The sequence below is a fragment of the Conger conger genome, chromosome 14 (assembly GCF_963514075.1).
Source record: "Conger conger chromosome 14, fConCon1.1, whole genome shotgun sequence".
Classification (NCBI taxonomy): domain Eukaryota; kingdom Metazoa; phylum Chordata; class Actinopteri; order Anguilliformes; family Congridae; genus Conger; species Conger conger.
In genome coordinates this window covers 23,815,013-23,831,599 of record NC_083773.1, presented here as the reverse complement: position 1 = coordinate 23,831,599, position 16,587 = coordinate 23,815,013, and the positions used below count along the sequence as shown (strand labels likewise).

The following is a 16,587-nucleotide window of genomic DNA, read 5'->3' as shown; positions in this document are numbered from 1 at the left end:
TCATCTAATCTCTCCACAACCTGAGACCCATGACATACCTGAGACCCATGACATACCTGAGACCCATGACATACCGGAGACCCATGACATACCGGAGACACATGACATACCTGAGACCCATGACATACCGGAGACACATGACATACCGACGGCCTGTTTCATTCACAGTCCCTGCTCCCACTCCGCCAATCCACCTCTGGAGTGGCTCTGCGCACAGCGCTGTGTTCCCTGTGTTTCTCTGTGCCTCTTTTTCCTGTTCCTCCTGTTCCAGTGCATCCTCCACTCTGTCTTTTTCCGCCTGGCATCTGCTCAGGTCCGGCTTTGGACCCAGCACATGTGCTGAGCGGGTTCAACCTCCCACCTTTATAAAGGGTCAAGGGTCACCAGAGGTCCTGTGCCCAGTGCAGTCTCCTGGGAGAAAGGTGTGTAGTGGGAAGCAGCGAGGAGGAAAGAGAGGGTGTGGTTGGGGATTAAGTGCATTTGGAGACTGCCGGTTGCAGCTCGGGAGGGTGAGGTTGCACAGCACCTCATGACTGCGTTTCACCACAATATTGGTGAGCTTTTCTTCTTCCGAGCACGGTCTGCCCGTCAGAACTCCCACAAGCCCCCAAACCTGACTCCTGCACGATGCCTAGCATGCAGAATCCAACCCCGACCTCTGACCCCTGACCCTTGACCCGCAACCTCACCTGCTCCCTCCTCAGCCCTGTCACACAGCAAGTGCAGCCTTAAGACTAACTTCTGTTTTATAGCATAATGATATTTAAATTAGAAATTTTCTGGCTAACTGCAAGTGCATTGACTCTCTCTGTCTCTGTTAATAGTTAGTAGTTGGGGATAATAATGTAGAAGTTTGCAAACTCCACCCTGATGTGGTTTTGCAAACTTCTACATTATTATCCCCAACTACTAACTATTAACAGAGACAGAGAGAGTCAATGCACTTACAGTTAGCCATCACTGTATTGCCATAAGTCATTAGCGTGGCTCCTTAGTCCCGGCACAGTTGTATACATTTTCCTGCAAAATAAGTGATTTGTTTTGGTTTAACTTCATTATTTTTGACTTTGTGAATGTTTGGGTTCCTTCAGAATTCAGCCCTGGGCAAATTTCTTCTCTGTTATTCTTTTTTTCTTCATATATTTGCATTCATACACTCTGCATGCAGCTGAGATAACACCTCCTGGTTTTAATTAAACATCAGATGCTGTGCGTGAAGGCTTATCAGTGCTGTTTGTTCAGCAGGGGTGCAGAGACAAACTCCCAGTGTTCCGTGAAGGAGATCCAGGTGCTGGATATCTGTCTATCAGGCTTACAGGGCATGCCCCTACCTACCCAGCCTACTACCACTACCCAAACTCCCACCCCTCTCTACCACCAGCACCCACCCAAACCCCTCTCTACCACCAACACTCACCCAAACCCCTCTCTACCACCAACACCCACCCAAACCCCCACCCCTCTTTACCACCAACACCCACCCAAACCCCCACCCCTCTCTACCACCAACACCCACCCAAACCCCTCTCTACCACCAACACCCACCCAAACCTCCACCCCTCTCTACCACCAACACCCACCCAAACCCCCACCCCTCTCTACCACCAACACCCACCCAAACCCCCACCCCTCTCTACCACCAACACCCACCCAAACCCCCACCCCTCTCTACCACCAACACCCACCCAAACCCCCACCCCTCTCTACCACCAACACCCACCCAAACCCCCACCCCTCTCTACCACCAACACCCACCCAAACCCCCACCCCTCTCTACCACCAACACCCACCCAAACCCCCACCCCTCTCTACCACCAACACCAACCCAAAACCCCACCCCTCTCTACCACCAACACCCACCCAAACCCCTCTCTACCACCAACACCCACCTAAACCCCCACCCCTCTCTACCACCAACACCCACCCAAACCCCTCTCTACCACCAACACCCACCCAAACCCCCACCCCTCTCTACCACCAACACCCACCCAAACCCCTCTCTACCACCAACACCCACCCAAACCCCCACCCCTCTCTACCACCAACACCCACCCAAACCCCCAACCCCTAGAGTTTTCTCATTCTGCAGTAGCACAAACATGGGACACGTCACTCTCTTATCCTGTATTACTGAAATTTTAGTGAGGAATTCATGGAATGCTGAACCCATATCAGAAACTCATTTTCCCCCTCTAATTCCAAAGGTGATGTCGGACACTTTTACATTATAGTGCACATGCAAGTTCCCACATTCAAGGGAGAAGTAGATAAGCACCGGCCTTATGTTTGATATGAACACTACAGATATGTACCGTATGTACTTGATGGCTTGCCTCAACTGTGTCAATTTTCCTTTATATGTCTGCCTTTGTTCCAGCCAATCTCTTGCTCTGTTATGGTAGTTGGGTGCATCAAAAAAAAAGAATTCCAATACCGTTTTTTTTAAAACAACATTGGCTCATTTGGCTCATTGCCAATCGTCTAGTTTCAGTGTCTGAGTGTCCCAAGTTTTTTTTGCATTTCAGACCCCATGAATTACAACCAGTTAGTCTATAATTTTGTCATTTAAGAAGTCTAATGCCTTTCAAAAAAAAGAATGTGCCTTAAGAAAGTTAGAGAAAATGGAACAGATTTGACTGATTAAAGTCCTGGCATGTGACTGAGACGTTCATTCTTCACGGCAGGCACAGCTATTTTGTCATAATATGGCCTTAAGAGGGTACATCTGCCCTAATTAGACATTAAATGTATCTGATTAAGAATAATTAACAGCTTGTTAAGCTACAGTTATAATTGGAACAGACACCAGAGAGGTGTTAAGAGTATGGGGGGGGGGGCATCTAGACTGCCATGTTCAATAATAATGTAATTCTTGCTCATTACGAATATATACAGTATGAACACACAGATGGATAGAATAACAACATGCAAATATTTCAAACAATCTTTATTTTTGTGTGACTGTATCAGATAGCATGTCTCAGACCCAAACGCGGCAACCACATGCGTATATGAGGTACTAAAAAATACCAAACAATTCCCCGGATCAGAGACTGCAAGCTCCCAGCTGACAGCACAGGGATTATATATGAGGGCCTCTCTCCCTTCACTGGTTGGGATCCCTGCAGTCACCCCAAATAACAGAAAGATTGATGTGCCAGACTGCATGACTTCTCGACAGTGTGCAAGGGTCATTAATGGAGGCTGTTGCTAGCTTCCCCACCATGTGCAGAAGTCAGTTTTGGGAGTGTGTGTTTGGGGTTGGGGGGGGTTTGGGGTGAAAGCTGTACCCAGATTGTTGCAGTGGAGTGTTTGCCGCCTGAAGGGCTGTCTTTATGAAATGGTACTGAATCTTCTCGCCTTGCTGAAACGGAAACCACTACCCTGTAGCATGCAATTTTTAGTGGTACAGCTTTAATGGTTGTCTTCTTCTTCTAGTCTGCTATTGTGATTGTTATTATTAGCAGTGGTAGTAGTACTACTAGCAGTAGAAGTAGGTGTATGGTGATCCCAAATTCAATACAGGGGTGTTGGATTCAATTGCTGGATTCATGGCTGTTAACTTTGTTTTGTTTAGGCCCTAAACAGAAATATAACAGTAAAACAAGTTCCAATCTCTATAACAGGAAAGGAACACAGTTTACAATTATTAAGCATAAGTTAATAAGCATATAAACACTTGTATCTTTAGGTAATTAATTGCAAATTTTTTGGTGATGATTGTTCACTGAAGTAAACCCCAGAGCAGTGCTTGATAAAATGAATAGGGCTACAAACTGAAGACCGTGTAACAGCTGGTGGTAACCCGGTAGTGCTGCGGCCTGTAGGAATCCATGGTGCAGTGGCTAACAGCCCAAGGCTTTCACCCCACAGTAGGGGTGTCCATGTAGCATGTGATCCTCCCATAGCTAAGATCTAAACACACATCCATCTGCCCCTGGGACCTGCCTGCTTCTCGTCTTCCTGCCCTCTCCGTCTCTGTATTGATCAAAGTAGATCACCGATCGTGTTCTTTCTCTTCTTGTATTCCCCAAGAGAAAGAGATTTCATTCGAATTGGTTCTGCTGTGGTATAACGATTTGTTCTTGCAAAGTAAATTTAAGGGTGTACAAAATATGCTATGTTATCTGCATTCAAGAAAAAACAAGACTGAAGCAATGAGATGTTGGGGTATGCTGTATGCTGTATACTGTTCTGTGTTGTATGCTGTATGTTGGGGTATGTTGTATGATGTATGTTGTTCTGTGTTGTATGCTGTATGTTGGGGTATGTTGTGTGATGTATGTTGTTCTGTGTTGTATGCTGTATGTTGGGGTATGTTGTATGATGTATGTTGTTCTGTGTTGTATGCTGTATGTTGGGGTATGTTGTGTGATGTATGTTGTTCTGTGTTGTATGCTGTGTGTTGGGGTATGTTGTATGATGTATGTTGTTCTGTGTTGTATGCTGTATGTTGGGGTATGTTGTGTGATGTATGTTGTTCTGTGTTGTATGCTGTATGTTGGGGTATGTTGTGTGATGTATGTTGTTCTGTGTTGCATGCTGTATGTTGGGGTATGTTGTATGATGTATGTTCTGTGTTGTATGCTGTATGTTGGGGTTTGTTGTGTGATGTATGTTGTTCTGTGTTGTATGCTGTATGTTGGGGTATGTTGTGTGATGTATGTTGTTCTGTGTTGTATGCTGTATGTTGGGGTATGTTGTGTGATGTATGTTGTTCTGTGTTGTATGCTGTATGTTGGGGTATGTTGTGTGATGTATGTTGTTCTGTGTTGTATGCTGTATGTTGGGGTATGTTGTGTGATGTATGTTGTTCTGTGTTGCATGCTGTATGTTGGGGTATGTTGTGTGATGTATGATGGAGGGTGCTCAATTTGAGCTGTCCTCATGCTCTTGTCAGAATGCTCCAGGGAGCTCTCCTGTGTTGATTGGTTGTGCGTGGGTGTGTGTTTGTGTGTCGAGAGAGCAGCAGAACACGGGGAAGCAGGAGCTGATTCAGGTGGCCGTTGCGGTTGGGTGGTGTCCATTTTGTTGCTTAGAGCACAGCAGCGTGCCTCAGTCCCTTTTCTGTGGGGGAACCCTCTGAAGGATTTTGCTTTTCAGGGCATCACAGGGCAGAAGATGTAATCACTGAATTTTGGGGGACACCAGGTCTGAAGGGGGAGGAGCGCCCCCCTATTTAGAGCTCTGTCCGGTTCGATCTGCACAGGCCGTGGAATGTTTTTCACACCAACCCAACAAAAATACAGAAAAAAGAGAAGCACTCGCGGGGATCTGACAGCGGTTCTGATCCGACGCCGTTTGGTTGTAATTAAACGGCGGGAGGGGAGGGCGTGTGGCGGTTCCCGGGGCGGCGCTGATCCGCGGTGCCGCGGCAGGGCTTACTGCGCTGCAGACAGAGGACCTGACAGGACGCCCGTCTGTGTGACATGCGGGGAGCCGTTAGCCTCCCGCAACGAGCGACAGCCTCTGTCCTGCCATCCAATCGCACACACACCCCGATCTGTCATAGTTACCGTATTTACAGACCCCGGCCTCTTTATGACCCGTTTCCTACGAGAATTTTTCAAATAATTAACCCAAAGCGATTCTGTTGATATATTTTTTAAAAGGTTCTTTGGAGAACAGAAAGATCTGCGGTTTTGAGTGTATTTTCGGTGACATCACTCCCAGGCCGTGTCCCGTAGCGTTGTGCCGCTGTCTGATGGCGCTGAGTTCTTCAAAGGCCTGCACTTCAGTGAAATCAGGGCTTTCAGGCTGTTTTTATCCCCCCTTCTAAATATTTCCTGCAGCATTAAAAGCGTGCACGTGTTTTTTCTGGGAGACGGCATGAATAGTCTCATTTAGCAGAGCGATTGAGCCCTCGCAGAACTCTAAGGAGTCTAATCATAGCTTCTGGAGATTGCCTGTCTTGTGCTTGGCTTTCATTTTTTTCTTCTTTTTTTTTGGGTGTGAGTGGGGGCACTAATAAGTATCTTCATGCAGCTGAAGGAGAGTGGGTCCCGTTGGCTGCAGGAGGGCAGCCGTTACGGTTTGATGTTTTGCGAGGCAGACTCTGGGATTGTGGGTAATGGAGCGCCCCTCGGCCTCCTCGTGCAGACACGCGCCCCCCCACAGCGGTTTGACCGGATCAGTTTACCCCGATGAACACGGCGGCACGGGGAGGTCGTGGGGGGCGGGGCGGTTCCCTTTGAAGCTCGATCAAATTAGGCACAGTTCCACCGTGTACTCGTATCTGCTTGCCAAACCGAGGCTAATTTTTTTCTGCCTTTCCCCCCCCCCCCCGACACAAGAAAAAAATCAATAGCTTGGTTCCACTGCTTGAGCAGAAACGCTCCCATTACTGAGATGGGATACTCTGCTGCTCGCGTGGGACATCTTGAATAACACAGCTTTGTGGGCTGCGGCGCTCTTTGCTCTCTTTGCTGACTGTGTGGCGTGATAGAGAAGGGGTGGGGGTGCTGAGATTGCCCAGAGGACTCAGAGGAAAGGACTCAGATTCGGGTTCTGAACGTTGGAGGGCGACGGGGGTACGCTCTCCACTCAGCGCCGCTCCGGTTATAATTATTGTTATTTTGTTGGCGCCTCTTGTCAGAATGCGTCGAGCGAGCTCTCCTGCGTTCGTGGCTCGTGCGTGGGTGTGTGTTTGTGAGTGGAGAGAACAGCAGAACGCAGGGTCGCAGTAGCTGATTTACGTGGCGGTTGCAGAGCTCCGTGGTTACAGGTGGTGGTGTTAATATTAAGTGCCCGCCACCCGCCCATGCCCCTAACCTCAGGTGGTTAAATCTGTTCACATTAGACGGGACAATTTGATGGGTCTGTGCTGTGAGCTTTCTGTGTGGGTAACACTCCCGCTAGCACCCTAAAATATCCTGTGAAGGGTGTGATAGAAGTGTGGTAGGCAGCATACACTGTATAACATTGAGCTGCAGATGCTCACTTATTTAGTGTAGACATGTATTCTTCTATGTACTAATGCTGCATATTGCCAGTTTCCTTCTATGACAGTCTGAGCCCATTAAGAGACCACCCTTTGCACATATGTGTACTTAATGTGCTTGTTAATGTGTTCTACTTTCTACATACTGTATGTGTACATAATGTGCTTTTTGATGTGTTCTACTTTCTACACATGCTGTATGTGTTTGATGTGGAAAGGTTCTTTTTTGTTGTTCTCCAAAAGCTTTCATTCGCAGGAGAGCTTTGATCCATGATCCTCTCTGCTACTCAAATGTCCGTGTGTCTGCTTTCGGATCTAACCCTTTCAGTTTAGGATGTTAGCTTTTAAAGGAGGAAGAGTGAAGAGAGGGGTAGAGTAAAGGAGGGAGAATGGTGAGAGGGGTAGAGTAAAGGAGCAGGATGGAGAGGCAGTCAGAGAGAGGATAATCTTTTGGGAAGCATTATTCACCTGATCCCGTAGCTCTGTGTGAAATGCAGCCTGGCACAGCTTATGAAATTGTCATGGAGCAGCTGGGTTTGTGGAACCTGCTTCCAAAATAAGCAGCGCAGCCGTCGCCCGGCAGTGATGGGACGTAGGAGAACTCAGGGAGGGAGGGGATGGGGGCTCCAGCCCGAGCCAAGGGAGGGGGCTTCCTCCCTCCCTCACCCCCCTCCACAGGCCACACGCTTTCTCAGAAACAGGGACGGCTTCCAACGACCCCGTCATCATCTTCCTCAAGTCCAACTTTCGAACTGCTGACATGCTGCATTTCTGACAATTCCCACAATGCTGGGCTTTTGAACATGAGTGTTTTTTGTTTTTTTATCTCCACTGAATATTTTTTGTTGTTGTCGGTATTTTCTCCCCTCTCTGTCTCTCTGTCTCTCTCTTTGTCTCTCCCTCTTCCTCTCACTCTCCCTCTCCTTTTCTCTCTCACTCCCTCTCCTTCTCCCTCCCTCTTCATATCTCTCTGTCTCTGTCCGTCTCTCCCTCTCTCTCTCCCCAAGGCCCTCCATTTTAGCTGTTAACCCCCCCCCCCCCCCAGCTGAAGATGAGCACGTTAATCACAGCTGTATGTATGTATCTCAGGAGGCCTGCTTGCAGAAAAAAGATCCTGACATATTCACCCTCTCCTCATCCGCGTGACTCTCGCCTGGCATTGCTGAGTGACCCAGATACCCCCAGCTCAGCAACGGCATCACTTAGCCAAGATATGCTGGCGCGACTGGAAAAAAAACAAAACAGCAACAGTCTTCTGAAGTTCATATTTCATATTTCACATCTGCCTCCACTCTACAGCGCGGCTCGCTGAATTATTAAGCAGATTGCTCTCTTTTTTGATGCGATTTTCTCTCGTCTTCTGCCAGCAGAAGCCTGGTGGGGGGTTGTGTTGCTGTTTCTCACAAGAAGATGCAAATCACTGTGTTTAAACTGGAGGGTGGGCGGGGCGCTCGCCGTTTAATCACCCTGTTTACATCCAGAAGTCTGAAGCGGGGAGATTATTCTGGCCTCCTTCACCTGATACCGAGTATCGGCTGTAAATGCAGCTACATACGTGCGAAAATATTGGAACGGTCATGCTATTTTTTGTTTTGGCTGCGTACTCCAGCACATTGGATTTGTAATAAGGCAGAGAATATGAGGTGAAAGTGCAGCCTGTCAGCTGTAATACGAGGGTATTTAAATCCATATGTACTGATCCGTGACGGCATTGCAGCCCTTTTTCAACAAAAATCTACTGCGCTGAAGCATAGAGCCAAAGCGACTAAAATTGTGTCGGTGTGCAAATGCAGACTGTATTATGTGTGCATGTATGTGTGTGTGTCTGCACATACTGTATTTGTGTTTGTTTTATGTGTCTTTAATGTCCTTCTAATATTCCATTGTCTATATTACAGATGTATTGTATGTACAGAAAATATAAGTACTGTTAGTTTGTGTGTTTATATACTGTATTTAATGTAAGTAGCAGCAGAGGTAGGCCTAATGCCGTGACCAGAGATCCTCGGGTAGAGAAAGGAAACGACACAGACATGAGCATGCCATTCTCATAGCTTAATAAACAGTTGTATTATTAATAATTTGGAGCATCTGGTTAGTGTGTGAGCCTTTACTGTAAGCTTGCCTGAACATGAGGTGCCCTATAAGCTTTATTACATTTAACAACCCCCAAAAAATGCTAAAGCTGGCTGACACTAACCACCCCTCCCCCTGTTTGAAGCCCTTCTCCCCACCCTGAAAGTGCCTTTATTCCCTGATCCTAACACGCTGTCTCCCCTCCCTCCTGGAGCAGATCTGCACGTGCCCAGTCCGTGCCAGCACAAGCGCTGTGAGTTCGGGGCAGTGTGCGTGGTGCAGGACGGGGGGCCCGTGTGTGAGTGTCCCGGGGCCTGTTCCCAGACCGGGGACCCCGTGTGCGGCAACGATGGACAGACCTACGGCAGCCAGTGTGAGATGAAGGCCATGGGCTGTGCTCTGCAGAAGGACATCCATATTCAGCACAGAGGACCGTGCGGTGAGTGTGTGTGTGTGTGTGTGTGTGTGTGTGTGTGAGTGTGTGTGTGTATGTGTGTGTGTGTGTGAGTGTGTGTGTGTGTGTGTGTGTGTGTGTGTGTGTGTGTGTGTGTGTGAGTGTGTGTGAGTGTGTGTGAGTGTGTGACAGTGTGTGTGTGTGTGTGTATGTGTGTGAGTGTGCGTGTGTGTGAGTGTGTGTGTGTGTGTGTGAGTGTGTGTGAGTGTGTGACAGTGTGTGTGTGTGTATGTGTGTGCGTGTGTGTGAGTGTGTGTGTGTGAGAGTGTGTGAGAGTGTGCGTGTGTGTGACAGTGTGTGCGTGTGTATGTGTGTGCCAGTTCCAGTTCACAAATAAACTCTTTATTCTATATTAATACTGCCTATTTTATTGTTTGTGAAAATACTATTAATAATAAAAAGCCGTTTTAATGATTGGCTGACATACAGCTACACTCTCAGAAATTAAGAGATGAAAAGTGGCTAAAAAGGTCCAAATGCTTGTCATTGGAGTGGTACCCTAGACAGTAGGTATATAAAAGTGTACCCATAGCCAGCAATATATAATTAATGTGGACCTTTTTGCTTGGAAAACATACACATTTGTATCCAAAGAGAACATGACTGTACTTTCAGGGTACATGTGCGAAATTTGAGCCTTGAAGAACACAAATATACCTCCACTGTCACTGTATTTCTGAGTGTATGAATATTATCAGACATCTCACTTTAATGCTAATGCAAATAATTTTGTAGGCTACTCCCAGGGAGACAGTCATGCTGTTGGCATGGTCTGCTGCTGACATGCCTATCAGTAAGATAACATTTGTTAAGAAGGGGAATTTCAGAAATTCTATCTTAGCCATCCCGTTAAAATGCTAATCAGTGCTTCGTACTGTACCAAACTCCCATCTAATTATCTAATCATTGGAGAACCAAATTACTAGTAATCTCAGCCTATCGTTTTTGTTTTTTTTCATGGTCATACAGGGTCAGCAGAATTTATTGGTGGAAGCTAGGGCTTTGTGTGTTACTGTCCGGTGGTCCGGGAGAGGAGAAAGGGAGTGCCAGGCATCCGTGCAAACGTTTTGTCCGCCCCTGGGCACAGTTCCTTTTGAGGGTACCATTCTGTCTGAGCAATTATGGGCAGCCTCTCAATCTAGAGAAGGCACTGCTTTTATACCCCCGAATTACAGCTTTCAGCTACTTGCATACATTGACTGATTTACTGCAGTCTGTGTGAAAACAAGGATGTGTATTGTTGGGGAAGTGAGGATTAAGTAAAATATGTCCAATTTCTGTATACAAACGTTTTAACTGCTAACAGGTTTATTTAATATTCGCCACTCTGAATACGGGACACAAGTGCATTGATAGTTAAAGCACCCCACTTATTATATTTGTTATTTAAAAATATCTATATTTGTTATTTGATCTCAAAGATATCACTTGTGTGACATCAGAACTTGTGGAGCTGGCACAAGGAAGCTGCACTCAGTCAGTGACCGTAACCAATAGGGACACAAGTACTTATCAGGACACATCAACTTGATCAAAACAGGAAGTGACAGGAAGCAGTCTGTGTGGCTCCACCCATTATGGGCATCGAGAAGCTTCACTTTCCCACCAGAGATGAAAGTAAAATCCGATTTTTCTCCTTGACTCTGAAACGTGATCTGAGATGATTGACTGTCAGGGGCTGTGAATCACGGCTTCTGTCAATCATCCCTGTCAGATGTGATGTGCCGTAGACACTGCTTGTGCTGCCTTCCAGGGACACCATCCTTCTGGACGTCTCTATCAAAATCAAGCCACTTGACTTCTGTTGTTGGTAGAATAGGGCACTATGTATGTTCGCTCAAGGTGGTTTCTGTAGGTGTACATGAGATAACATAGATTTTTCTTCTTTGTTTGCCATGTCTTTCCACTTCAAACTCAATTTCCGTGAGTTCTGTGAGACAGCCACTTAGGTGAGCGCTCTCTGGCCGATCCTCCTGGATGGGACAGCTTTGTAAGAACAGACTACCATTTTGTGTGCAGTATGTAAATATTAGGGGCTGTTCAACTGTCTGCTGAATGAGGGGGTGCAGGGGATTGAGAGTGTGTGTGTGTGTGTGTGTGTGTGTGCATGCGTTTGTGTGCCAATGCCTGTGTGTGTGTGTGTGTGTGTGTGTATACTTGTGTAGGTGTGTGCTTGTGCCTGTGTGTGTGTCTGTGTTTGTGTGACTGTGCATATGTGTGTGGGTGTGTTTTTGTGTGCCTATATTTGTGTGTGTGCCTGTGGGTATGTGTGTCTGTGTGTGTGTGTGTGTGTGTGTGTGTGTGTGTGTGTTTGTTCACCTTTAAGGGCCCCGTGGTCATTATTGCAGACAGTCTTGCTCCCCACAGACCTGTTATCTAAATCACTCCCAGTAATTCTGCAGTAAGGCTTAATATGAGCTCAATGCGATGATAATCGAGCAATGCTTTGCCCAATTTAAAAGAGTGTGGGCTGGGGATGGGGGCGAGTGTGGTGGGATTAAATCTTCTTTTGTTCTTTTCTCATTGTGATGTCCCCCTCCCACCCCTGCAGATGTAGAGATTTACATATTTTAACATTAGAACTAGAAGGAGAGGTGGCAGGTGTGCTTGAGTTCAATAAACAGTTTGAAAAAGCTTCTCTCTGGGGACCGGACCCCAGTGTGGCCTGCTGGGGGGTGATAAATCCTCATTATTCCAAAAAATAAATAAAAAATACACACGGCAGTATACCGGTTGACTCCCGTGGAAGGAGGCATGGGGGGGCATGGATGTGCAGTGCTGTCCCCAGCGGTCTAACCGGTGTCTAAGAGGAACCAGCAGCTGTCGGTGGTGCGACCCGCAGTGCGAGTCCCTCTCCCTGCCCGCCCGTCCTGCGCCCACTTCCCGAGCTGGCCCAGTGTCAGGAGTCAAGCGTGGCAGCTCTGCCCCAACGCTCGCTGTGTGTTTGAGCACACGTACATTCACGCGTGCACGTGTCCGTGTGTCCGTACGTGTGCACCCGCCCCCACGCGTCTGACCGCTCACCTCTCTTCCCGCCCGCGACGGCAGTGAAGCAGTAAAAAGCGGCAGCTATCTTAGCCGAGCAGGAGCAGTGTGCGTGTGATGAAGCCGATACGTTTGTTATTATTCTTATTCCCCACAACGTTTGAATGGCAGCTGACCTTGTCTGGCTTGCTGGGATTACAAATGCAACTGAGAAAGGATATCAGTTGCTTTGAAAGGGAATTCATGCTAGTTTTATGCGCCGGCTAGCGAGTGGAAGCAATAAGCAGTTAGAGAAAGGGCTCTCAGGGGTGGTAGAAATTGTACTTAATAGGGAATATGGGTCAAACAGTCGCTGGCAACAGCAGGAGAGGGAGGGAGAGGTGGAGAAAGATCAGCTAGGGGCACAGACAAGGGGAAAAGAAATTAGTATAAATTATACAGCTATGATCAGACTAAAAATGAATCATTTTATTATTTTATCTTCCATTATTTGTGCATAATTTATTTTCACTTCATGGCATGCATGTGGGTAGTGTTTTCTTTTGTGGTATTGTACCTCAAATTAGAGTGTATGTTTTCCATTGATGACATGTATGTGGTTAGTGTGTATTTTTCTGGTATTGTCCCTCACATTAGAGCGGAACCAATATTACACTCAGACAAGGAAAGGAAAAATGAACAGGAACTTATCATTTGGTTGTTTTTATTTTAAAATTAATGTCCTACATTTGTCCTAAAGTTAATGGCCATGATTAGTCATTGGATTGTGTTTTAATATACAATCACTCTACACTTCTATACGATATAATTGGATCTAATCAGCCAATCGTGTGGCTGCAGTGCAGATACGGGTCAAGAGTTTCAGTTATGTTCACATCAATCATTAGAATGGGGAAGAAATGTGATCTCAGTGATTTCAACCATGGTATGATTGTTGGTGCCAGACAGACTGGCTTGAGTATTTCTGTAATTTTCACACACAGTCTCTAGAGTTTACTCAGAATGGTGTGAAAAACAAAAAATATCCAGTGAGCGGCAGTTCCGTGGACGGAAACGTCTTGTTGATGAGAGAGGTCAACAGAGAAAGGCCAGACTGGTTTCAGCTGACAGAAAGGCTACAGTAACTCAGATAGCCACTCTGTATAATTGTGTGAGCAGAAAAGCATCTCAGAAAGCACAACATGTTGAACCTTTAGGCGGATGGGCTACAACAGCAGAAGACCACGTCAGGTTCCACTTCTGTCAGCCAAGAACAGAAAGCTGAGGCTGCAGTGGGCACAGGCTCACCAAAACTGGACAGTTGAAGACTGGAAAAACATAGCCTGGTCTGATGAATCTCGATTTCTGCTGAGGCATACATATGGTAGGGGCTGAATTTGGTGCCAACAGCATGAATCCATGGAGCCAACCTGCCTTGTGTCAACAGTCCAGGCTGGTGGAGGTGGTGTTTGGGGAATGTTTTCTTGGCACACTTTTCACCATCTTGTGGAATTATTAGTATAGTGTTCCTAGTAAAGTGCTCAGTAAGTGTATATGACCTCATGGTGACTTTAGAGTGAGCTGTGCTGCCTTTCTGGAGAATTAAGATGTAGTGTGGTCCTGGGAAGGGGGGAGGGGAGTGGGGTTTATTCTTGGTTTCTCGCCTACTTAATTTGTAGCTTCTGTTGTTGTGACCAGCCCTCAGAGGGCAGTCTAATATATGTTATTATGTGTTCAAATATGGAAAAAGAACATTTCATTTTTGTCCATGTGTCATTTATTGAACATGTAGCGTATCAGTAGTTTTTCCATGCTTTCATTTCAGATTTACACTGAGTTGTTTTTAGTTCAGTACCAAAGCATTTCACAGTGAAAAAGGAGGGAGAGGCACCACCATTTCACAGACATGTTGGCGTGACTTTGGCTCACCCACAACACACAGCACTCAGCACTGTGCATCCTGCGTCTGTGAGCTGGTCTTCTGTGGTTCTTGCTAAAATGGTCCCCGGGGGCCTTGTTTAACTTCCCCACTGATGCAATTTCCACACCAGGGCCGCTCACAGCTTGTACACAGCCATATTTCTCCAGATTGCTCGACTTGCCTGAAAGCTTTTTGAACAGGTGTCAAGAGGAAAAACTAGGGCTTTAATCAGAGCGGGGGCAGATGAGCCAAGACTCTCACACCTCCCCGCCTTTATTTATAACCCCGCCTCTGCATGGGGTTGTCACCAGAGCCTCCTATTGGCTGTTGGGTTTTAGCGTGTGGGCATCACCTCCCTTGGGCAGTGGAGGTCTGGAGACTCAGGCAGTTTATTAATGCATAATAAACAGGCTAATAAGGCTGAGGAGGGAGATGGATGCCTCCGTGCTGCTTTCTATTAGCAGTAAATCCATGCTCGTTATTACCCCCTTTCTAATTGAATATGATGGCTGCCGAGCTCAAGGTGCTGTTGTCATCGGGAGAAATCGGCCCCTCGTAGACGGGAATTTAATTTGCTTTGTGAGTCATCTTGAGCGATGGCTACATGTTTATCAAAGGTTTTATTTCCGAGCTTGTCGCACTCTCTCTGTGAGTGAAGGCCCTGAAAATGCCATTTGGTGTAGACTGGCGGGAGATATGGGACTAAGGGCGGTGCAAACCTCTCAGCTCTTTCAGTAAATGTCCTGCACTAAAGTTTATAGTTTTATTTTTTTCCCCCCATTAGTCTCTGAAAAAAGTCTGAACAATGTACTACACAGTCAACAGCATGCAGGCGATTAGCTCTGTGATTACCCACGCAAAAGGGCAATCGACACAGTGCGGAGTGTTTACTGGTGCACTCTGGGTACATTCTACGGTTTAATAAGGGAGGTTGTTCAACAGAAATAACCTTGCATGCACCAGCCAACGGGTTCATACGCACTGCAGGATATGGTGATGTAAAAAAACAAAAACAAAAATATATAATTTCACCCAAATAAATATGCTGCACAGTCTTCCATCACTGGCTCTTGACTTCAGAATCGATTGTTTTGTAAAACCAGATTATTTACGGATCAGGCTGCTGTCTGTTATTGAATTGTTTTTATTGTTGGGAAGAAATCTTTATCCGTTTGGCAGTTGCCCTTATCAGACAAGACTTGCACAGCATACATTTTTCATATTTTGTCATTTATACAGTAAAATATGTTCTCAAGCACCGAAGCTTAGTACTGTAACAGTATAGCACCCCATTAGGGATTCAGATCCATAGTCTCGTGGTCCATCTCAAGTCCATCTCCAGTAGCTTTGCCACAATGTGATATTTTTATAGGTATATAAGAGAGCATTTTTTTTTGCTATGTAAATGCCATGTTTTCTTTGAATGGTTGTAAGCATTGTTGGGTAACATTACTACCAGTTGGGTGAATATGCATGAATATGATTATATCTTTGGTGACGCTTTTCTTGAACCCCTTGCCGTTAGGCTGACATAACACTGTCATACACGTGACATAACAGCTGTCACAAGATGGCGTAGCAGGTTATATCAGTTAATGTCAAATGATATACAGTAAAACTGTCATACTTTTATCTTTAAATGTTATGAGAGATAACCATCTGTTATGCAGTCTTGTGACAGCTGTTATGTCATGTGTATGACAGTTAAGTCAACCTTATGTCGAGGGGTGCAGGTAAAGCGTAAGCGTAACGTATAACAGCCCCGAGCCCTAAATCTCTGCCCTTCTCCTCTGCTCTGCTCCAGCGGAGACCTGCAGGAACTGCTCTTTCGGAGCGATCTGCGACGGGCAGACGGGCCGCTGTGTGTGTCCCACCGAGTGCGTGGACTCGCAGCAGCCTGTGTGCGGCACTGACGGGAACACGTACAACAACGAGTGTGAACTCAACGTGCAGGCCTGCACCCAGCAGCTGGACCTGAGGGTGGTCAGCCAGGGAGAGTGCAGTAAGTCCCCGGGGCCCCGCTTTCTCCGCCATTTTAAACACCTTTCACTGCACCCAGCACCCAGCTACCAGCAGCTGGACCTGAGGGTGGTCAACCAGGGAAAGCTCCAATTCTAAACGCCATTTTAAGCCTGCCATTTTAAACACTTAGCACCTGCTTATGACCCGTCTGCTATGTCTTAAAATGTAATGTGTGTTACTGTATGGACACATGATAAAAATGTCTACACG

The 16,587-nt window shown here is 46.5% G+C and overlaps 1 protein-coding gene across 1 annotated transcript in view; it reads left to right on the top strand.

Moving 5' to 3' along the window:
* Positions 1–16,587, top strand: part of LOC133110204 (agrin-like) — a 219,270-nt gene that overhangs the window by 144,821 nt on the left and 57,862 nt on the right. The window contains exons 8-9 of the mRNA XM_061220136.1: positions 9,234–9,455; positions 16,160–16,357. Of these exons, the coding sequence (XP_061076120.1) occupies positions 9,234–9,455; positions 16,160–16,357 (420 nt within the window). The remainder of the gene's footprint in view (positions 1–9,233; positions 9,456–16,159; positions 16,358–16,587) is intronic.